Source organism: Lutra lutra, chromosome 4 (assembly GCF_902655055.1).
Source record: "Lutra lutra chromosome 4, mLutLut1.2, whole genome shotgun sequence".
NCBI lineage: Eukaryota > Metazoa > Chordata > Mammalia > Carnivora > Mustelidae > Lutra > Lutra lutra.
Window position 1 is genome coordinate 195,773,228 of NC_062281.1, and position 21,773 is coordinate 195,795,000.

The window sequence follows — 21,773 nt, forward strand, 5'->3', positions numbered from 1 at the left end:
CAGGGGCAGCTGCAGTGAGGACTGGCAGCTGGGCTCTCGGAAACAGCCCTGGTTTTAATTTTCCTTCCCTCTGCTTGGGCGAGGAGTCCAGCCGGGTAATGGGTTTACCATGAGGCTGGCGCGGGGACCGGCCGGGTAATGGGTTTACCATGAGGCTGGCGAGGGGACCGGCCGGGTAATGGGTTTACCATGAGGCTGGCGCGGGGACCGGCCGGCTCCGGCTCCTGAAATCAACCCGGGCAGCAGCCTGCGGGGGAGGGCGTGGGGGAGGGACGGGGTCTGGCGTCCCACGTGCAGGCAGGCCGGACCGCGCGTGGCCCCAGACCAAAACTGACCTCTGGACCTCGGGGCGGAAACAGCCAGGCAGGCGCGGGTCACCCGAGGGCCCAGAGGAGGCCGGGGCACTACTGAGACCCCCTAAGGCCAATGGAAGAGGAGCCCGAGACAGAAGCCTCCTCCAGCCCCTTCCTGGCCCTTCTTCCCTGCTGCTGGGGGTCCTGTCAGGGGCTCTCCGGTCGCTGGCCTGTCCTGTTACAGTCCCTGTGCCCACTGGGACACTTGCTGTCAATGCTCACCCCCAGGAGGGACAGAGGACCTGCCTGACTCCAGCCGGGCGGGGGCGGGAGTGAGCTGAGGTGCTGGCAGAGCCTGAGCCGGGGGCCCGAGCGTCCTGGGGCGGCCTGTCCCTGCCCCCCTTTCCTGTGAGTGGGGTCCAGTCCCCGTCCCCGCCCCCACCCAGCACTGGGGCTGCCTGTGGGTGCCCCGTGTCTGCTCCTCCAGTCTGGACCCTGCTGTGCCCGTGGACCTGCCTCCTCAAGTCTGGGCACCCCGGGATCCTGAGCAGTGACTTCTGGGGGTTTCTCCGGCGCCTCTCCTCTCTCACGCCCCTCTCCCTGCAGAGGGTTTAGCCCCTCCTGAGGCTCAGGGACCGGGGAGCGCCCAGCTCCCAGAAGACCAGGAGGGTCCAGACCCACGGTTTCCCCCTCAGGGACCAGACAGGGCCGATGCCTTGGCCTCCTCGGGTGCTGCTGGAGGGTCTGCCTGCTGCACGTCCTGACCCCCGGGACAGACAGAGCACAAGTGAGGGAGGCTCCGCCGTGCTCTGCTTCCTGCCCCCGTCCCCGACCCAGGAACGTGTCACTTCTGCCCTGGAGCCCCATGTCAGGGTCCTGTGACAGGATGGACCCAGCCCTCAGGGAAGTGGGGTGTTTGTGGGGCGGCCCGGGCCCTCACCCCAGCCTGGGTCCTGGTGAAGGAGACCAGTGGCCGCCCAGCTTGGAAAGGAAAGCTGGAGCCGGCCTGCGGGGTGGGGGGACCGGCTCCTCCTGCTGACACAGACATTCCGAGGGCAGAGGCACCCAGCCCGCATTTCCGCATCGAGAAAGCATTTCCCAAACAGCTTCCAGACCCCACAGCCTCGGGCCTGGATGCGACCGGCGGCACTGCAGTGGGGGAGGGGCGGCGGGGCGGCCGTGGGCACCATCTGCACGGCTGGTGGCGTCCCACACTTGGCGGGCTGCTCCCTGCGCGGCCGGGCCCGAGTCCTCCTGCAGGGCCTCGTGGGGGCTGGAGCCCAGAGCCCTCCGCGGCCCCCTGGTCCTTCCAGGGCGTACTGCTGGAGCTCATCTCATACCTCGCCTTGTCCCGGCTGCTGCTCCCAGACTGTGCTCTGCCCTTGCCAGCCCCCGCCCCGTCCCCGCGCAGGCTGGAATGTATAGCAGTCCGCATGCCAGGGTGGAGGCCGCCCCTCGGTGGGACAAGAGGGCCTGAGCGGTGCTTCCCTGTCAGCTTATCGGCACGGGCAGGCGGCAGTGGGAGCCCCAGGGACATGGCTTTGTATGATAGGGACTGTCCTGAGGTCCCTTGGCTCTTCTCAAGCTGGTGTGGCCAGGTTCCAGGATGCCTTCTGGGCTGTGACTTCATCCACCAGGGAGCAGGGAGGCTGGGTCCCAGGATGCTACCCCTCTGACCTTTGGCTCTGGACGCTGCCGTGGGTCTTGCTGCTTGGGCTGGGGGCAGGGATCCCGTGTGCAGACCGGCCAGCCGCTTGGGCTGATTCTTACGGACTCTCAGTGCAGCATTTTCTGCATTCGCTTTCCCCATCCTCTCGCACGGCAGCCTGTGATGGTCTCCCTCGTTACAGACGGGGAGACGAGCACAGAGAGGTTTGTCCCCTTGGTAGCAATCTGGGGGCTGGGCACGGGGAGACCAGCACCGCCCCACAGAAAGCCATGTGTGTAGTTTTAAGTTCTCCCGAAGCAACGTTAAAAAAACTAAGAAATCAGGGACATTGATATTAATGATCTATTTTACTTAATGCCACATATCCAAGTAAAACCACTTACAGGTGAAATTCATGTAAAAAGGACGAAGGCGATTCCTCACTTCTGTATTGTACCAAAAAGCTGGTGTGTTTTACGAGGACGAGTGGCAGCCCCTGGGCTCAGTGGCCGTGGGGGCTTGTGGCCCTGCCCTGGGACACAGAACAAGGCAAAGCCCTTTGGCAGGGTGGGCAGGACTTGGGGGGCTACACGAGGAGACCGAGACCGGTGCCCCCCGCTTCCTGTCTGGCTCTTCCTCCTCCCACGACCCTGGCCCTGAGAGACATCAGGGTGGGGGCTGCATGGGACTTAGGGACCCCTTGTGGGATCTCTGCAGGGCCTTCACTCCAGAAGGGCGCTCTTTTGGGTGTACCCAGGGAGTACCCCAGGCCCTGCTGCCCAGCGGTGAGGGTGACCTCGGAGTCAGAGCTCCCGATGGTGTCCCTCTGCCCCTCCCTGGGACACAGAGCTTGTCTCCATGGCCTCCTGACCCCTGCCTCCTGACTGGTGGCCGCGGATGGGGGGACCCTTGGCTTCCCGGTGATCACTGGTCTGTGGCTGTTGGAAAATGAGATTTACACCCCAGTGAGAAAGTGCTGCTCCGTGCGGAAGGCACCACAAGGCGATCCGACAGTGTGCCCATCCGGGAGACTTACGGGAACTCCCAGGGTGAGAGGCCCGAGTTCAAGGGCTGGTGGGCCGTTCAGATGGCGGACAGGAGAGGGGCTCACCCAGGAGGCGCTGGCAGACAGGCAGGCAGGGGGCCAATGGGATGGGCCGGCCTCTGTACCGCGGGAAGACTGGGTGAGGCGAGGTGGTGCCTCTCTCCCCGGACCTGGCCCATAGGTGGGCTGCGCAGAGTGCCGGACAGCAGGGCCTTGGCCCAGTTGTTGGCCAGGAGGTGGGGTCTGGCCTACGCAGGGTCCCCGGGTGAGACCTCAGGGGCCGGCAGGGCTTGGGGGTCAGATGCTCATGAGGCCCGTATGCCTAGGTTCTTAGGAGGCTGCCTGCTTGGGACTAAGCTGGAGCCTCAGGCTGTGCCCTCGAGCAAACTGGGGGTTCAGGGCCCTGGGGTTGGATGTGCCTCCGAGGCTCATGTAGCCGGACACCTGGGGCTCGCTGCCCTTGATAGGGAGTCCATTTTTGCTCCGAACCTCTCCCACCTGCTGCAGGGGTATAGGGACTCCCTCTGGGTGCCAGCCCCTAGCCAGGGGAGTATGCGACAGTGCAGGGAGCCGGCCCCGGTTGGGGCCTGCAGGCCTCTTCCCCCAGGTGCCTGGCTCCGACCCACCTCACACTTGGCAGACCCCCGCCCACCTAACTGTCCTTCCGAAACCCCCAGTGGCATTGCCAGGGTGGCCTTCTTTTCTGCCTGGGTGTCTTCCGTGTAGGTGTGGGGACGCATGTGTCCGTGGGCACGCATGTGCCCGCACACTTCTGTGCGGGGCGGGGGGCTGTGTGTCACGTGCGCATCTGCACACGTGGGTCTGTTTGTGCACGTGTCCCCGCCGGTCTTCCGGACGGTGCCTGTGTGCCTGCGCGGGGCTCCGCGTCTGGGTGTGAGAGCGCGCGCCGCCCGAACGCACGGGGCGAGGGGCGGTGCGAGGGGGCGGAGCGGGGGGGGGGGGGGGACCGGCGCGGCCCGCGAGGGCGGGGCGGGGCGGGGCGGGGGCGGCCCCAGCGCCTGGAGGATTTGGCCTTCACCTGCGGGGGGCGGAGGGAAAACCGAGAACAAAAAGGCGCGGGGCGGGGCGCCGGGTTCAGAGCGCGCCGGGGCCGCTGGGGTGCGCGCAGCTCGCCGGCCGGCCATGCGAGCGTCCCGGGGCCGCGGGGCCCTGACGGCGCTCTGGTGCCTCGGGCTGCTGGGGGGCCTGGAGCGCGTCGCGGGCACGCACTACAGCTACCTCTGGAGGGGCTGCTGGCCGTGCCACCTGGGCCAGGCCGGCTACTCCGTGAGCGCCGGGGACCGGAGGCCAGGTGGGCGCCGGGCGGACTCTGCGCGGGGTGGGGGCGTCGGGCGGACCCTGCGCGGGATGGGGGGTGCCTGGCTCCGCCGCGGGTCCCCTTTGCACCTCTTCTGAAGCTAGCGCCGGGGCTGAGAGCGCGGAAGCTGCAGGGAGCCGGGCAGGGGCAGTGCCGCTGGCGGCCGCTTCCTCTGGGACAGGGCCCTTCCTCCCTGAGTCATCGGACCTTCCGTCCCCCGCTGACCTGGCTGTGGGGTCTGCTGACAGCCGCACGGTCTCTTGACTGGAGGGAAGAGAAGTAGCCCCTTACATTTACCTGTGGCATGGGGTGGGGGGGACATTCTCCCCCGCACTGGCAGCTCGTGGTTGGGGGCAGGTCAAGAAAGAAGACATCTTCAAAGGAGAGCCCTCGGGTCCCTAAGCAAAGTCTGCCTTCCGGGGTCCCTAGAGCCTGGCCCCTTGGCGGTCGTGTATGGATGTGGCAGGTGCCATCCTTTCCATCACCTTCCCCAAGCCTTGGGTGTGTGGTCACCCCGGTGAGCTGCAGAGGGAGCCCCGAGACCCCAGCAGCTCATGGACAGCGGATACACCCTTGTCCAGGTCTGTCCTGCCTCTCCCTGCCCTTCAGATCTGGTACCCGCAGTGGGCCGCCCTCCCCGAAGGAGGGCCTCAGATGTGGGGGCCATCATCCTCAGGAACGGGAGGCGGGCCCTCCCCTCCAGACCGGCCCTGGCCCCTGAGTGTGGCTCTGTGCAGGGCACCTGGTCTTCTTGGAGGTACTGGCCTTGCTCCGCTGTCCTCTGGGCCATGTCAGCTGGGTCTCAGGCTGGGACCCCACGGGGTGGGCAGCCGTCCTCCCACTCAGTGGCTCAACCACAGCCAGGCCGGTGCTGTCACCGTACTGCTGGTGACCGTAAGCGCCGTGAGGCAGTGTAGCCTCCAGAGGGAGGCTGTGTGGGGCTGGGTTTTGGGGAGCTCCCGCCCAGCTTGGGCCCGCGCGGCCTTGCGGAGAGGAGAGGACGAGGGCCCGTGGATGACAGGGTAATATCTCTGGGCATGAGGACCCTGGGGCATGTTTGGGGGCAAGCAGGATTCTGAACTTGATAACCACGTGAGTGGCCTTCCTGGTGGCGTCCCAGAGGGCCCAGGTTTCCGGGGAAGCATGCACGAGGCTTTGGAAGAAGGGGATGATGGGGCAGAGAACGTGTCTGCAGGGGGCTGTCTGCTCTACCCGCCTGAGCCCCTGGCCCGGGAGCTGGGGGCCCCTCCATGGGCTCCCCGCGGCATCGAGACTGGCTGCCCAAGGACGACCGGGGGAGTCAGCCCGGTGTCGGCCCGGCGACGTGTCCCCGTGTGCCAGGGTGGGAGGCAGTTTCCGTCAGCAGACCACCGAAGCTCCAGCCACACTGCTCAGCCTGGGGCGGCACCAGCATGCCCCCCGGGCCCGGGCCTGCGTGTTCCCCGGGCCCCTGGCTGCGCCCCGTGCGGGCGTGAGCTGCACCGATGCGTGGCAGCTGGGCCTCAGGCTGCCCAGGGCCGGGGGTTGTGCTCCAGGCTCTGGTCCCCGGTTCCATGGGCTCAGCCTGGTAGGCTCAGGGCCTTCAAGCTCTCTTTCAGAGACCCTTGGGGTCGGGGGGCACCCAGGCCCCCCTCTGTGCTGTCTGCAAGAGGGACATCTTCTCTGTAGTTCCAGGGCCTGAGGTGTCAATGCCCAGTCTGGGGTGACTCAGGGCACTGGTCCCACGGCAAGAAGCACCCTGTGAGGGCGAGTGTTGGCTGGAGAGAGCAGGCCCGTGGGACCAGCCCCGGGGAGGGCATCCGGCCCCCAGAGAGCACAGGGGACCTCACTGGGGGGCGGGGGGGGCAGGAGGCCGGGCTGGACAGAGGCCCCGTGTCTCCCCATCTCTTTCTCCCTGATGTCCTGTCCCCACCTTTAAGGGCCTCGTGATGACTGTGGGCCCACCTGCCAAGTCCCTTTAGCTGGCGAGGCTCCAGGGATTAGACTGCGGACCCTTTTGGGGGCCGTTACTCAGCTGACCCCGCTCTCCTTAAAGACATTGAGCCTGTGGCTCTCAGTCCCAGCCACACCCGCCGGGTCAGCTGCTGCAGGTGGCTGGAGTCGGCGGAGGACAGCGACCCCCACGTGGCTGACTCGGGAGCCGGGCAGGCAGGGTGAGGGACGCGGGTCCTTCATGGCTTCCTGAAGGTTGGTCTCCTCCTCGAAGGGGCCCCGGTAGGAGGTCAGGTGGCCGCGTGCCCTGCTGCTCTTCCGCAGGCCTCCCTTGCCCGGAGGGCTGAAGGGGAGGCCTCAGGCTCTTCAGCCTTGAGCTGCCTGCTGCGTCCCTATGCCCGGGCGGCTGACAGTGCCCCGGGTGCCCTGGAAGAGGTGTCTGAACATCATTGCGCCTGCTGGGCCACGGCTCACAGATGCTGTCCCCGCCGGGGCCAGGTCACCAATCACCAGGGAGGGCAGGTCCGGGGGCCACTGGAGAGCTTGGGGCTGCCGTCCGTGTGCCAGCCCCTCCCAGCGGGGCCGCTGTGGGAGATGGCTTGCAGACGTGGCCCTGTGTGTCTTAGCAAGGAGTAGGCTTTCTGTCCGCTGGTGTGGACACTTGAGTCTGAATGTTCCTGTGCGGGCAGCAGGGGGGCCCAAAGAACAGTGGTCACATGGGCAGGGGTGGGAGCCAGGCCGGAGGCCCCAGCCGTCAGGGCCGCCCAGCTGGAGGGACCCTGCTGGCTGACGGTGGCCTCCTGCCTATGCCTCCCCCGAGTGCTTCATCCCAGACTGTCCATTTGCTGTCCTTGTGGCCCAAAGGGCTGCTGGGCTGGCCGAGGGGTTGACACTGTCCTGGGTTCCCCTTGTGTCCCAGACGGCTTGCTCAGACCTGCCTGGGAGCTGCTGGAGGATCTGGCCGCCCAGCCAAGTGTCCGAGCAGCCTCTACCCCAGCTGGGGTCTGGAGTGAGCCGAGCGTGATTATGAGCTGCTGGCCGAGAGCAGGGTACCTGGAAGCCAGTGTCCCTGCCCACCAGCACTCCCGGCCCCAGGGCCACATCAGGAGCACAGCAGCCACTGGAATGATGCCTGGCAGGGTTGGTCTGGACACTGAGGCTGCCGTCCACCCCACCGGCCCCACAGACTACACATACCTGGCATGTCTTCCCTGAAGTTTCGCTAAGCACCTACTATGTGCCTGGGGCCACGTCCCCCACGGTCGCATCTTTACCTCCTCTCTGAGCCCCCGTGGGGGGTTGCCCGCACCTCCCTTCCAACCACTTGCCACCCAGCTGACTCTCCCGCAAGAGGGCCCTGGGTCCCTCTGTCCCCTACCCTCCTGGGGACTCTGCTGGGGCCCTTTGACCTCTGCCTTCAGGCTTCTTCCCGAGAACCACCCGTGTCCATCCTGAGAAAGCTCCAGGCTGCCATGGGCAGAAGAGAGCCTCCCTGTGTCTTTGGGCCTCTCCCCAAGGCGCTCGGCACGACCCTGGGGGTCTCCTCAGGCTGACCCGGTCTGTGTCTGCAGCAGAGGCCCTGGCCTCCTGGAGTTGGTTTGGTGTCATTTCTGGGGCTCCAGGTCTGTTCTCCGCACGTGGGCTGGTGGCACGGTTCCCGTGTGTGTGGGAAGCACAAGCTGGTGGGTGGGTGCGGGGGATGGCCAGGGGGAGCCTTGCCCTGATGCCCACCTTTGGCACCCTTCACAGGCGGCCTCAGATGGCTGGCATTTTAGGAGAATGGAAGCTGAGCGTTTTTAGGGGAGGGAACCAGAGGCTGGAGTCATGCCTTGTCGATGTCAGAGTGGAGCGTCTGTGTGTCTGTCTCCCTGCTTTTGTGGTTGGGGAGGCTGGCGTCTGAGAAATGTGGACTGGCCTGAGGCCCAGCATGGGCTTCCAGCCCTGTGCCTGGTGTGCTGGGGGCCCCCGTGTCTGCAGCAGCTCCCTCCCTCGGTCTCCAGGTCTCCCACACAGTTGTGTCCCTCCTGGCGTTAACCATGCACACAGGTATCTCAGCAGCCTGTTCTGACCACTTCCGTCTCTGCCCAGCCTCCCCGGGAGCCCGGGTTGGTGGACGGAAGTCTGGAGGGAGGGATGAGAGGTAAGGGCAGCTCCAAACTTCCCCGTGTCTCTGCGTTCCTGCAGGAGGAGGTGACCCTCCTGGGGTGCAGGCCCGCGGGCACCCGGCTCTGGGGAGGGTCTTCCTGCTTCTCCAGGTCTTAGCTGGGCTCCTGGGGTGGCCCCCCAGGGCCTTTGGGCTGGCCTCATCCACTCCTGGTTAGCACTTTCTCTGTGGCCTGGGGTGCTGTGGGCATGTGTGCTGCTCTGGTGGCTGGTGGTCTCGGATGGAAGGTGTTCTCCCAGCAGTGCCTGGGACCTCCATGACGTCCTGTCCTGGGGATGTTGCTGGTGGTCTCCCGTCCCTCTGGCATGGGGAGGCCCCCAGGAGACCCAGGCAGATATCACCCACGTTAGTTTCCCAGGACCAAAACAAATACAACAGTAGACGTTGATCCTCTGACTGTTTTGGAGGCTGGAAGTTCAACATCAAGGTGCCAGCAGCTCCCTCCGAAACCCCCAGGGGAGACCCTTCCTTCTCTCGTCCTTCCAGCCTCTTGTGGCCTCACCTGGTTCCTAGGCTGTGGCCACCTCATTCCAACCTCTGCCTCCCCGCGTGTCTCCTGTGGGGACCCTGGTTGCTGGATGTGCCCCCCCCATCCAGTGCGGGTAACTAATTGCGTCTGCCTCTGAAGGTCACGCTCTGAGGCTCTGCATGGATGTGAATTTGGGGGGATGCTGTTCAAGCCTCCTCTCCCCTAGCCAGAGCCCGAACAAAGGCATCTCGTGCATTACTGGCTTTTCCTTTTGGGCTCACGGGTCCCAGAGAAGCAGCTGGCCCTGTCCTGAAAGTATTTCCGGATCTGGACCTTCGGGGTAGAGCACGAGCTCCAGGTTCAGTCTCAAAAGGCCTGAGAAGCTGCTCCCCCCCCCCAGCCCAGTGCCCTCTGCAGCCGCTGCCTTGTCCAGACCACTGCTCCCTGTGTTGTGTCTGACCCCCAGGGCTCCCCACGTTCTGGCCACCCCGAGGTGGCGGCTATTTCCCCCCAAGCAGGCTGGCTGGGTGTGAGGGAGGGGCCCTGCCTTCTCCCCACTCTGCTCCAGCAAGCGTGGGCTCGGAGCGTGGGCACCTGCGCGGGGTTCCACTGTGAGGGCGCCTGGATCGGGGTCCCTGGGGCGGCTAAGCTTGGCCCGTGTCCCTGTCCAGATGTGGATGAGTGCCAAGTGCACAACGGCGGCTGTCAGCACAGATGTGTGAACACACCAGGCTCTTACCTCTGCGAGTGCAAGCCCGGGTTCCGGCTCCACGCGGACGGCAGGACCTGCTTGGGTAAGTGCCCGGCTGCCCCCCACCCGGGCTCTGTGCCGCCTCCCCGCCTGGGTTCCTGGCCTCAGTGGTGCCCCCACCGTCCTGGCTGCGCCCACCGGGGTGGGGCGGGGGTCCCCGTCCTCCTGAACCTGCTCAGGGGCTTGTCCTGCTGCGTGTGTGCTTCCCCTTGGGGCCCTGGCTGGCCTGTCATGGGGCAGTGCGCCCTCCTGAGTCCCCAGGGCCTGGCTCCTCCATGCTGAGGCCTGTGACCCTGGGGTGCAGAGGCCACGTTCCTGGGGTTCCTCTCTCGACTTGGGGAGGAGCACTTGGGCCAGCACTCTCTGGAGGGCTCTCAGCCGAAGCTGTGGTGCTGGGTCATCAGGGGCCCAGGACCCGGGGACCAAACTTGGGGGTGACTTCGGTGCGGGCTGGGTGGGGGCGGCTGGTGAGGGCAGGGGCAGGGCCAGCATGAGGCCACTCTTGGCCTGCAGAACTGGGGTTCCTGGGCCCTGGTCCCCCCACCCTGGCCTTGGGAAGCTTAGGGGGTTGGGCTGTGGCAGGTCGGGAAGAGGGAGCCGAGAAGCAGGACCCCGACCCGCACTTCCTCTGCAGGGCCTTTGTCTGTGGGGAGTAGACTTGTTGGAGGTGCCCTGGCCACAGCGTGCTGTCCCTGCAAGCATGGAGGGCTGCCGGGTGAGGGGGACGGTGCCGGGTGCCCGCTGAGGTGGAGGGTGGAGGGGCTACAGGCCGGGGTCTGGTGCTGAGCCCTCCACTCGCTGCCCCCCCCCGCCTTGCCCCTCTCCTGCCTGGCTCTGGACGCAGGGGCCCGGGGCCTGGGGCTGCTGTGTCTGGGAGGCCATGTGATGGTCATTCTCGGGGGGCTGGTGCGGGACGCCCCTCGTTTCTACCCCGGAGATGCAGAGTGGGCCCGGCAGGCTGCGAGTGGCCTCATTCCTGCACGCTGTGCTGCGATGTGGCAGGGCGGCCCGCCAGCCCCGGGGGGCCCTCCGGGCACACACTCTCACATGTCCGGGCGCCGCTCGGGGAGGGAGGCAGCTGCTCCGCCGTTTCTCCGGGTCGGGAAGTGGAAACAGATGTGGGAAGTGTTGTAATGTGCTTCCAGACAGACCCAGTGGGGGTTGCGGCCCCCAGTTGGGGGTTGGGGGGTACTTCTGGGAGCCTACTGGTTCCCCCAGGCTCCTGGACATCCCGGAGAAGGGTGTCCCTGGGGCCCGGGCCATGGTGGGCTGGGCTCGGCCTGGGGGGTGCCCACTGTCCCCTCCCTGCTGGGGCTCCCCCATGAGGGGCCTGGGGCTGGGACCCCCCCCACGTCTCTCGGGTCTCCCCATGTGCTGGTGATGCTTCCCTGAGGTGCCTGATGGCAGGAATGCTCACTGGTGTTGGTGAACAGCAGGTAAAGGCAGGGGCGCCTTCCTGGCCATGGAGGGACAGGTCGTGGCCTCGGAGAGTGTCCTTCAGCTGCTAGCTGCGGGAGGCCTGGAGGGGCGCCCCTCGTCCTTGCCCCGACCCGCAGCCCACCCCGGCTGGCCGGAGTCTTCCCGGGCGCCCTCCCCGCCTGTGCTCCAGGTGCAGAGGTCTCCGTCTGTGGCATTGGCTTATCTCAAACATCTCTTCGGGGTCTGCCGCCAGGGCTCCTGGGCATGGTCTGCACAGCCTGGCAGGAGGCTGCTGGGACCTCACGGTCGCTCGGCGGGCAGCCCCAACACCGTGCTCCCAGGCAGGCCCCCCGCTCTCTCAGAGCTGGTGCCCACCTCCTGGCTGCTCCCCGTTGCTGGGAGTGGTTTCCTCAAGGCTGTTGTTGGGCTTCCCCTTCTCGACTGGAACCCCCAGCCGGACGTGCTCGGTGCCCCACTTACCTGCACACGTCTGGCTCTTTTTGGTGGCTTCTTTGTACTGATTGCTCCCGGGAGCTGAAGCGTTGCTAGGGTGCAGGCCGGGGCCCGGGGCCACCTGGGGGGTGGGGTCTGGAGTTGGGGTGGGTGTGTCAGGCTTGGTCCCCTGGGAGCTGCCCTTTCTGGAGGGGCCTGGGCCTTGCTGAGAAACTTCCAGAGTGGACAGGCCTCCCCAGGGAGCTTCTTCGCAGGCAGAGTGGAAAGTGTTTGATCTTCTCGCTAATGCACCCCTTTTGGTGTCTGGGGGACCTGCCCAGCCGCAGCGTGTCCTTGGGTGGGCGGGCGGGGACGAGCAGCTTCCAGGTGGGGGCCTGGTGGAGGGCAGTGCTGGACCCTCCGCGGGCTCTGAGTGGGGGAGCTGGACTTCCTGCCACTGAGAACTGTGGGGGGCCTGTCCCCTCTGCTCTGGGATTCCCAGGGTACAGGACACGGAGAGAAGCTGGGCCTTCTCTAACCGAGGTTTATGGGGCACCCTCGGAGCTCAGACCACCCTAGGCTACAGGATGCTCACAGGGGGAATTGGGATAGGAATCCCGCGCCCCCAGCGGGGCCCAGCTACACAGCTGGAATACAGCTGCTCTGGAACCCCTCCCTGGGGCCTGCTGGGAGCCTCTTCTGGGGGAGGGGTGCCGGGACCTCCCCTGGGACTTTGCAGCCTGGCAGAAAACAGCCCCAGGCACCCACTCCCGTCCAGCAGCTGGGAGTAAGAATTACCGAGAGAGCTGGAGGTTGGGGGTGGAGAAGGAGCCCCCCCCCCCCCCCCCCGCAATATGACTGTCGTTTCTGTGATGCCATGTCACGGGGTCCTGAGGGATGTCGGAAGTCCTCTAAGGCACATTCGAGTGGGGGCCTTGAAACACAAGGGGGGCCTTGAAACACTGTGGAACTTGCCTCCGGGGCAGGGAGAGGACAGGAAATGCACAGCTTTCTCCCATCTCTCCTTTCTAGAAGGTCTGATGAAAATAAAACACAAAAAGGTTTCCATTCTTCCAAAAGAGAATTTGCAAGAAGGACTTCACCATCAGCCTGAAGCCCCGGAGCACCACCCACTTAGCTTGGGCCCTGGAGAAGGGGGCGTAGCCTGGCATCTGGCATCATGGGGCTCTCCATGGCCAGGGAGCCTTCGTGGATGTGTCCTCCAGCCTTGGGGATGGGAAGAGCAGGGCCTAGTGTTAGTCTGCCCTGCTTGTCACCCTCGGGCCACGGAGCTGGCCTCTCTCCTTTCCCGACTCGGGGCTTAGGGCCTGCAAGTGGTTTGATCAGGGACGTGTTTAGGGTTAGGGTGTTCTTGCTTCTCTGGGACATCTCGAGGAGGTCCAGCCCGCGAACCCATGGAGAGCCGCTGCTAGGCACTTTAACACTTGGGCCTGGGAAGCCCACTTCCCCTGGGCAGCTGTCCTGTGGTCCCTTCTGGATCCTGCTCTTGGACGTGGGTGCTTCTCCACATCCCCTTAGGCAAGTAGGACCTCAGGGGGTCCCTGTGATATCACCCTCCAGTAGCGGGTCCCGTGTGATGCCCTGGGCCAACCACTTGGGAGACCTGGGCTCTCCATCCTCCCCCACAACCTTGGCCTCTGCCCCTATGGCCTTTCGGACTCCTGCCCCCCCCCAATTGTGCTGGCAACATGCACTCCCCACCCCCTTCACCAGTAACTAGATGTCCTGGTTCCCTCTCCTAGGAGTCCCATGGGCCCATGGTGCCCACGGTGTGGGGGAGGGGCTCCCCAGCTCTGCCTTTTCCTGGGCCTTGGGGCAGTCTCTCTCTTTCCCAGCCAGGCCAGGGTGTCTCCCAGTGAGGGGGCAGGGAGGGGAGTCCCCAGGGAGGCTGCGTGGCCCCGCTGGAGGCCCCAGGCAGCAGGAAGGTGGAAATCTCCAGGCTAGTCTCCAGGCCCATCCCCGCAGAGTTGTGCCGTTCTGAGAACATTCTCCAGCGGCCCCCAACCCCCAACCCCGCAGGCTGTGGCTGCTAGAAGTCGCCTTCCTAGCCTCGAGGGGCCCGTGGGTCTGGTTGGGGCCGCTGGAAGGGCAGCCCCACCCCTGGGACGCCCCGGGATGCTGCGGCTTTGCTCAAGCCCAGGAGCCCAGCGATCAGCCTGCCAGTGCCCGGGGGCGACGGGATGGTCCTGCTCCAGCCCACGGGAGCCGGGGCAGTGGTCAGAGCCCGGGCTGGACGAGGACACCCAGCGGGGAAGCAAGGGCAGCCGGGGCCGTGCAGCGGGACGGGCTGGAGCCAGGTGTGGGGTCCGGCGGCTGGGCTGCAGGAACAGCTTGTGTGTCACACCTTTGCTTTACCCCGAGGTGGGAGGTGTGGGCCGGCGGTCGGCATGGCCTGGGTCCTGCCCCACCCCCCGTGGCTGTCTGTCCCTGGCTCGGACTCCAGAGTGGTGGCGGCTGGTGGGTGTGTGGTCTGTGACGAGGCTGGCCCAGCCCCTGTCACGGAGGGGGAGGGTGGCCACTTGCAGAGCTGCAGTTCCTCATGGCCGCCTGCCGTGCGGGAGCCCCAGCCCGGGGTCGGGGAGCAGGATGGCACGCACACGGCCGAGGAGCTGGCCACCCCTGCCTGGAGGGATGGGGTGGGCAGAGCCCGAGTGAGTCTCCCCTTCTGCCCTGCCATGCTGGCCCTGTGCCCAACAGAGGGCTTTCCAGAAGGAAGGACCCTGTGGGTGGCCTCTGGCCACACGTGGTGGGAGGCTCTTGGGACCTAGAAACCAAGCCAGTCCGAGGGCCGTAATTACCAAACCCCGTGAAGGCAGCGGGGACCAGAGCCGCCCCAGCCTGCCCAGAAACCACGGGGCTGGGTGTGGAGGCAGCTGCAGAGCCGGCCGGCGGCCTCGGCGTGCTGCTCACAGCAGTGCCCTCCCGCGGGTGGCCGGCCGGGCAGAGTCGCCGCCCACCGCCCCACCTGCCGCCCCACCTCCGAGTCACTGGGATGCCCCCGGGTCCAAGTCCGTGCTCAGGTCTCCGGGCTGCCCCCATGCCTGCACCCGCAGAGACCCTGGGGCGCGGGCAGAACGAGCCTTCCCCCTTCTCCCCCGCCCCATGTCCCTGCCTCCAGCTCAGGTAGCCCCAGCCTTGGTGAGTGGACGCCTTGCCTGCAGGCCCCTGGGTGGTGGCGGCCTCTGCTGGCAGGAGGCAGGCTTGCAGCCCAGCTCCTCGAAGCCGCCTGCATCTGGGGCTGGAGCGGGGGGTCCCGGAAGGCCCAGAGGGAAGGTCTGTCAGCTCGGGGCGCTGTAACAGGTCCCTCCACAGAGTGGCTTGAAGAACAGAAATTTATTTTCTCGCCGCTCTGGAGGCGGGAAGTTCCAGATCATGGTGCCGGCCAGTGGGTCTGCTGGTGGGGGGCCCCCTTCCTGGCAGCCCCTCTTCCCGTGGCCTCCTGCATCGGAGAGAGAGACGCAGAGATACAGAGATTTCACGTCCCTTCTTATAAGGACACAGGTTCTGCTGGATCAGGGCGGCACCTTTATGATCTCATAAAACCTAACGTTTCTCCACGAAAGCTCTGCCTCCGAGTTCATTCACATCAGGGGTTCAATTCAAGGGGTACGCCAGTAAATCTCGGAGGGCCGCGAGCACGCGCCCCGGACCTCCTGTTTCTGCCAGGCTCTCACCTTTGCTGCAGGTCCGAGCGGGGTCCCGATCGGCGGGAGTGCCTGGGCTGGGACGTGGATTCCACGGCTGGGTTTTGAAGTGACCCGAGGGGCCTGGAACCTCCCCACCAGCTCTGGGCACTGGCCACACCCAAGCTGGCCCCTCCCTGAGCTGCACAGCCCAGTGCCCGAGAAAAATCTGTGTCGATGAGCTTTCCGGGAACCCGTGGCCCGGGTGTGCTGTATGACACGGGGCTTGGCTCCCCGTGCACACAACTTGGGAACATTGGGAGGTTAGGACTCGTTCGGCATAGCACGGGTGGGAGCCTGGGCTCCCTCTGCTTGCCGCCTCCCCCCGCCTCAACCCAGTGATTTCTCCCCCACATGCTGCCCTGGGCCAGGTGCCTGATTGTCCCTGGGCCTGACTTGGGGGCTTAGCCTGGCAGGGGTGGCTCCTGGGCCCTCCTGGGTCCTCCTCCCTGTCCTGCTGGCCCCCCGCCCTGTGCTCCACGACCCTCTCTCTGTGTGCCTGTCCCACCCTGTCAGGCGGAGCACTGGTGCCCGTGATGAGTCTCGAGCGGGGATGCTGCTGGAGTCGTGAACCCAAACAGCCCGGGACTGGGGGCGCTCAGCTCATGCTCAGAAACGTCTGAGTGATGGCGGTGGCTGAAACGGAGCGTGTCAGCGTGGATTCAGGGGTGGCAGCTGGGGAAGGGACTTCGCGGCTGGGGGACAGCAGACAGTGGCTACCCTGCCGACCTTGCTTGGGCCCAGGCCTCACGTCTCTGCCGCTCTGCTGTGCACAGGCCAGCTGCAGCAGGAGACACAGCCGATGTGGCCACCCTCGTGTCCTCCCTGGGCACAGCCCCGTAGGGCTGGGACCCTCGGCAGGGGCTCCCTGACCCCGTGTCTCCTCACGTAAAGAAAGTGGGCGCTCTCCTGAGTGCTGTGTTCCGGATTGCCCAAGCCCACTTGCCCTGTCTTGAAGGGAGTTCCTTCTGCCTTCTGCGTGGTCTCGGTGTCCTCAGAGACCTGGGGCCACACGCCTAGTGGCCGCCCCTTGACACTGCCAGGCCTGCCGCTCCTGCTCCCCACAGAAACCGCTCCCTCGGAGCTGGAGGGCAGGCTTCTGGGCCGCAGTGGCCCTCCGTGGCAGCCCCACACATGCCTGCCCTGACCTGATAGGTGACCGGTAGGAGAGGGAAGCATCTGAGCCCCACTGCCCACAGCCGGCCTGCTGCCTCCTCTGGGAGCCTCCCAGGCTGCTCGGCCTCTGGCCTTGGAAGCGCCGTTTCTCATGGGACCCCGTGTGGTGCTCTCCATGCTGGGTGATGCCGGCTGGCCCTGGAGGGCCCGTCTACACCCAGTCTTCGGGCAGGCGGGGCACGCGGGTCTGGAAGCTGATCACGGTTGGGTACCCCGCATGCGGGCCGAGCCGTGAAGCCAGGCCTGTGAACCCTATAGGAACGGCATGCCTCTCGAAGTCCTGCTTCTGGGACAGAGACAGAAAGGAAAGGGGCGTGGGGGGTCCTGAAGGGTTCTGCAGGAGGTGGTCGGAGCCCGATGAGGGTGGGTCCCCCGGCTGGTCATCCCCCTGGGCTGTATCCACCACTCCTGTCTGTGTCCCCAGCCATAAACTCCTGTGCCGTGGGGAACGGGGGCTGCCAGCACGAGTGTGTCCAGCTCACGGTGACCCGGCACCGCTGCCAGTGCCGCCCCGAGTTCCAGCTCCAGGAGGATGGAAAGCGCTGTGTCCGTGAGTGTGCCACCCTGGAGATGGGCGCTGGGGCTGGGACTCCCACCGGGACTCCCCTGCTCCCCATGCCACACACCCACCTGGGAACCCTGAAGCCCGAGCCCCAGGCACAGATCCTGGGCTGGCCTCCCTGTGTGGCCTCTGGGGCTGGAAGCAGGACTTGGGGGAGGCAGGGCCCCTTGGGTGGTGGGGCACCGTCTGGCCCCCAGTGGGTGTGGTGGGGAAGCCCCTTAGGCTGTGCTCTGGGATCGTGCATCTGCTGGGGGCAGGAAGCCCGGGATGGGGTGCACGGGGGATGGGGCAAGGAAGGGCATCCTGAGTGTTTCTCAGTTCTCACACCGTCCTAGGCTCCGTGTGGGCATGTGGGACCCAGGTCCCGGCCCTTCCGGACAGGAGACGCAGGCAGGGCCCCACTTGGCCTCTTGCTCTGGGGTCTCAGGCCTGTCATGGGAGGAGGAGCTTTGCTGATGGAGATGGTAGGGCAGGCTGAGGGTCTGCGAGATGTGGAAGTGGGGGGCCGTGCTGGAATGAGGCAAGTACTGAGAGTACCCCCCAGACACACACACCTGGCCTCAGGGTCCCAGGCCAGAGTAAGGGTGGCCCTGAGGGCTGAGCAGTGGGGGACAGTGGCATGGGGCTGCAGGGCTGGGGGCCTTAGGACTCCTTAGGTCTGAGTAGGAGGAGGCTCCAGAGGACTTGGGATGTCTTGGAGGTTCCCACATTGGGGAGAGGGGGACCCCTGCTGAGCCCATTAGACTGGAGCCCCCAGGGACAAGAGCCCTGGTGGGGGATTCAGGAGAGGCCTGGGCACCCCAGATCTGCTGCAGCCCCCGTCTTCCCTCTGGGCCTGTAACCACAGGGAGGAACCCGTGCGCGGAGCGGAACGGCGGCTGCTCGCACACATGCCAGGCGCACCGCGGCCTCGCCCACTGTGAGTGCCACTCGGGCTTCCTGCTGGCAGCCGACCGCAGGTCCTGTGAAGGTGAGGCACCCCCCCTCAGGCCCCAGCCGGGCTCTGCACCCCTCCTGGGGCGGGGGACAGGGAGGGGACAGGGACACACTCAAGGAGCCCGAGTCTCACTCCGGCAGAAGCAAGCGGATGGTCTTGGGCGGTTTCTCAGTGATTATGGTATCAGCTTCGTGGTACATGGTCATCAGGGAAGTGGGGGGAGGCTGCGGAGAGAAGGCAGGGAGCATCACTGAGCCCCAGGAGCTCCCTGAGCGGCCGGCTTCTAGATGTTTCTACGGCTGTCGTTAGCACGTGCACGGAGAATCGTCCAGGTCCCAGCCGGGTGCTGCTCTCTAGAAGGTGCTCCTTCATGCCTCGCTTCGGGGACGCGGGCTGCGCGGGCTGCCACGTGTCTTACCCCGTCGTAGGAGTTCGGGGGGTCTTGCGCGTCCCCCATCACTGTCGGGGTGCGTCCAGGGCGGACGGTGGCCGTTTCCCCAGGCATCCAGGTGGGGGTCTGAGCGCAACCCCCACGGCTCCAACCCCGGGAAGGATCGTTTCAGGCGTCCTGCATGCCGGGGGCTGCGGCAGGCTCAGCAGGAGACCGGGCCGAGGGTCAGCTTCACCCCGAGGACCTCAGGGGGTGACCAAAAGCAGTGTTGGGGATCAGGCACTTCCAGCCAGTGCTGCGGGCGGGAGGCTGATGATGGCCCCTGGTCCGCGGCCCCTACCGGCCGGCCATGGAAAGGCCCCCCAGGGGCCGGCCCGAGACCCGGCCTGGTGGCTGGGGCGGCGCAGCTGAGGGAGGTGGGCTCAGACGGACCCCCTTGCCCGAGGCTGCTGGTCCAGACCTGTGCTCTCCTCGCTCTGAGAAGGAGCGAGGTTCTGACCCCGAGGGCTGTTGATGAGAACACCAAGCTCGGAGGGCATGTTGGGGCGGGAAGTGGGGAGAGAGCCCTGGGTCTGAGCCCTGAGCCCCACTGGGACCCCTCCACCCTGAGGCCTCCACTGGGGGCCGCACCTCCCAGAGGCCTCCGTCCCGAGAGCCCTCCACTCGATCTCTCCCACGCAGATGTGGACGAGTGCGCTACGGGGCAGGCCCAGTGTGCCCACGGCTGCCTCAACGCCCAGGGCTCCTTCACGTGCGTCTGCCACGCGGGCTACGAGCTGGGCGCTGACGGCCGCCAGTGCTACCGTGAGTGGACAACGGGCAGGCGCGGGCACCCCAGGCTATGGAGGGACCTGGAAGCAGTGACACAGGCCCCCCGACCCCATGGGCACTGGCGTGCTGGGGCCGGGCCAAAGGGATGAGCTCTCTGGTCATCTAGGGGCAGGGCTGGGTGTGGGGGCTGAGGTGGGCCCAGGGCCGCAGGGGTTATGTGTAGGGGGGTGGGGCTTGGGGCGAACATTCCAGAACCCGCCTAGCCCAGGAGCTGGGGGCCACCCATTTCCTGATAGGATGGGCCTGGGGGCTGCAGGCTGGCTGCTGGGTTTGGGGGTACTGTGGGGGGCTCACCAGGACCCCTTCCCACGTCCCTGCTGGGGTGTCTCCCGGCAGGTATCGAGATGGAAATTGTGAACAGCTGTGAGGCAGACAACGGGGGCTGCTCACACGGCTGTAGCCACAGCAGTGCGGGGCCGCTGTGCACCTGCCCCCGCGGTTACGAGCTGGACGAGGACCAGAAGACGTGCATCGGTGCGCGGCGGCGACCTGCCCACAGCCCCCCGCCCCCAGGCTGTGCCTTGGTGTGATGCTGTGACTCCACAGCTACCACTGGGTCCCCTCCCTGGGCTACTCGCTCTGCTGGGGACTGGGCGGAGGGTGGGCCCTGCTGAGCGCCTGGCCCCCGCGCCCCGTCGGCCCCGTGTCACTGAATGCCCCGGTTGCTGGCAGTGGCGCCTGGAGCCCTGCAGGGTGTGCGGGTCCTTTCTTCAGGGGGTGCTGCTGCGGGATGGACTCCCCAGCATGCTGCAGCCTTCATTCCGGCCCCCACAGCTGGCAGGCCCGCCCCAGGGCCGCGGCGTGTGTCCCGTGTGTCCCTGGGGCCAGATGCGTGGCAGTGTGTGCGGGGCCCGTGTGCTGTGGGCGTGGGAGGGCATGCACGCGGGCAGGTGCCACGGCCCTGGTGTGTGTCCTGCAGACGTGGACGACTGTGCGGCCTCCCCGTGCTGCCAGCAGGCCTGTACCAACAGTCCCGGTGGGTACGAGTGTGGCTGCTACGCCGGCTACCGGCTCAGCACTGACGGCTGCGGCTGTGAGGGTGAGCGGGTGCAGGGGGGCTGAGCGTGGGGTGAGAGGGGCCCTACCCGTGCCCCGCCCCAGGGCCCTGCTTGGACACCCGCTTCTGCAGGGCCCTGCCACCTGCCTGTGCCCATCCCCCCACACTGGTCCATTGGGCGCAGGCTGGCTGGCGTCTGCCGTCATCCTGACGCTGGGCATCGGAGGACTGCCGTGGAGGTGGCCTCCAGGAGTGGCTGTGGCCTCAGTCACACGTGGGTGGGGGCGGGGTAGGAGGGCACTGCTTCCCCGACCCCAGAGGATAGGCCCCCGCAGCCCTGGGTTTGTCCGCAGATGTGGACGAGTGTGCGTCCGGCCGCGGCGGCTGTGAGCACCACTGCACCAACCTGGTGGGCTCCTTCCAGTGCTCATGTGCGGCCGGCTTCCGGCTGGATGAGGACCGCAGGGGCTGTGCCCGTGAGTCTGCACCCCTCCCCACAGGGACCCAGCCCTCTAGCTCCTGCTCCGGGTGCCCCTCCTCTTCCCTCCCGCTGCAGCCGGCCTGGGGCAGCAGGTGGGGGAGGGGCTGGCCATCCGCACCCTGCAGGGCAGGGGGCTGCCCGGGGGGTCTTGGGTGGTCCAGTTCCTGCCCTGTGCAGGTGACACAAGGGACAGAGGACAGTGTCCAAGGGGAAGAGAGCTGCCGCGCCCCCACCTCCCCGTCCCTCAGGAGGGCAGCTGGGATGCTCCCTCGTCACTGTGCTGAGGAGGGGTGGGGCAGGGGCTGCAGGGCGAGACCAAGGGGTGGGACTCAGGTTTGAGCCGCCTCTGGGCACCGGCCCTGAGGGCAGGAGGGTCTGGTACCAAGGAGGACAGGGGGGTGGCAGGCGCTAAGAGGCCTTTGTGCTCCCTCCCAGCCCTGGAGATCCCCGAGGTGGACCTGGATGGCCAGCTGCCCTTCGTGCGGCCCCTCCCACACGTCGCGGTGCTCCAGGATGAACGGCCTCCCCTCTTCCAAGACGACTATGTCGGGGTCCAGGAGGAGGAGGAGGAGGCGGTGGCGGCAGAGGTCCGGGGCGAGCACACACTGATGGAGAAGTTTGGTGAGAAGTGGGCCCAGCCGTGCGGCTTCTGCTTGCAGGGACCGTGGCTCGTGCTCCCTCAGCCTGGTCGCTGCCCGCCCTATGGTCTTGGGCTTGGGGAAGAGCCCGGTCGTGGTCTCATTTGACCAAGGCTCAGAGAAGGTGCTGGGTTTGCCCAGCACACGTGCAGCTGAGTCTGGCTGGACTTGGGCCCTGACGTGCCCCCTCCTCCCTGGTCTGTCCCCAGTCTGCCTGGATGCCTCTTTTGGCCAGGATTGCAGCCTCACGTGTGACGACTGTCAGAATGGGGGGGCCTGCCTCCCGGGCCTGGACGGCTGTGACTGCCCCGAGGGCTGGACCGGCCTCATCTGCAATGAGAGTGAGGCCATGGGGCTGGGGGTGGTGGGTGTGATTTCTGGGACCTGCGGCAGCCACCCTGGGCAGGGTCCCGGGGACAGGCAGGGCCTGGCGGCTGTCCCTCGTGGATGGTCCAGGGCAAGCAGACCAGCAGCTGAGGCAGGGAAGAGTAGCTGGTGGGCGGGCCGGTCCTGTCCCCGTCCTGCGTACGGCAGCCACCACCCAGGCCACTCGGCAGGAGGGTAGCTGGCGTGCCTTTGAGACCC

At 66.5% G+C, this 21,773-nt stretch overlaps 1 protein-coding gene across 4 annotated transcripts in view; it reads left to right on the forward strand.

The window, feature by feature from the left end:
* The window catches only part of MEGF6 (multiple EGF like domains 6), an 83,990-nt gene that overhangs the window by 47,634 nt on the left and 14,583 nt on the right, over positions 1–21,773 (forward strand). For 3 of the 4 annotated variants that reach the window (XM_047724246.1, XM_047724244.1, XM_047724245.1), the window contains exons 6-14: positions 9,541–9,663; positions 16,776–16,901; positions 17,761–17,883; positions 18,923–19,045; positions 19,409–19,546; positions 19,992–20,111; positions 20,423–20,545; positions 20,986–21,171; positions 21,398–21,529. In XM_047724246.1, the coding sequence (XP_047580202.1) occupies positions 9,541–9,663; positions 16,776–16,901; positions 17,761–17,883; positions 18,923–19,045; positions 19,409–19,546; positions 19,992–20,111; positions 20,423–20,545; positions 20,986–21,171; positions 21,398–21,529 (1,194 nt within the window). Of the gene's footprint in view, positions 1–4,081; positions 4,299–9,540; positions 9,664–16,775; positions 16,902–17,760; positions 17,884–18,922; positions 19,046–19,408; positions 19,547–19,991; positions 20,112–20,422; positions 20,546–20,985; positions 21,172–21,397; positions 21,530–21,773 lie in introns of those variants that run through there. The other variant, XM_047724247.1, reaches the window with a different exon arrangement.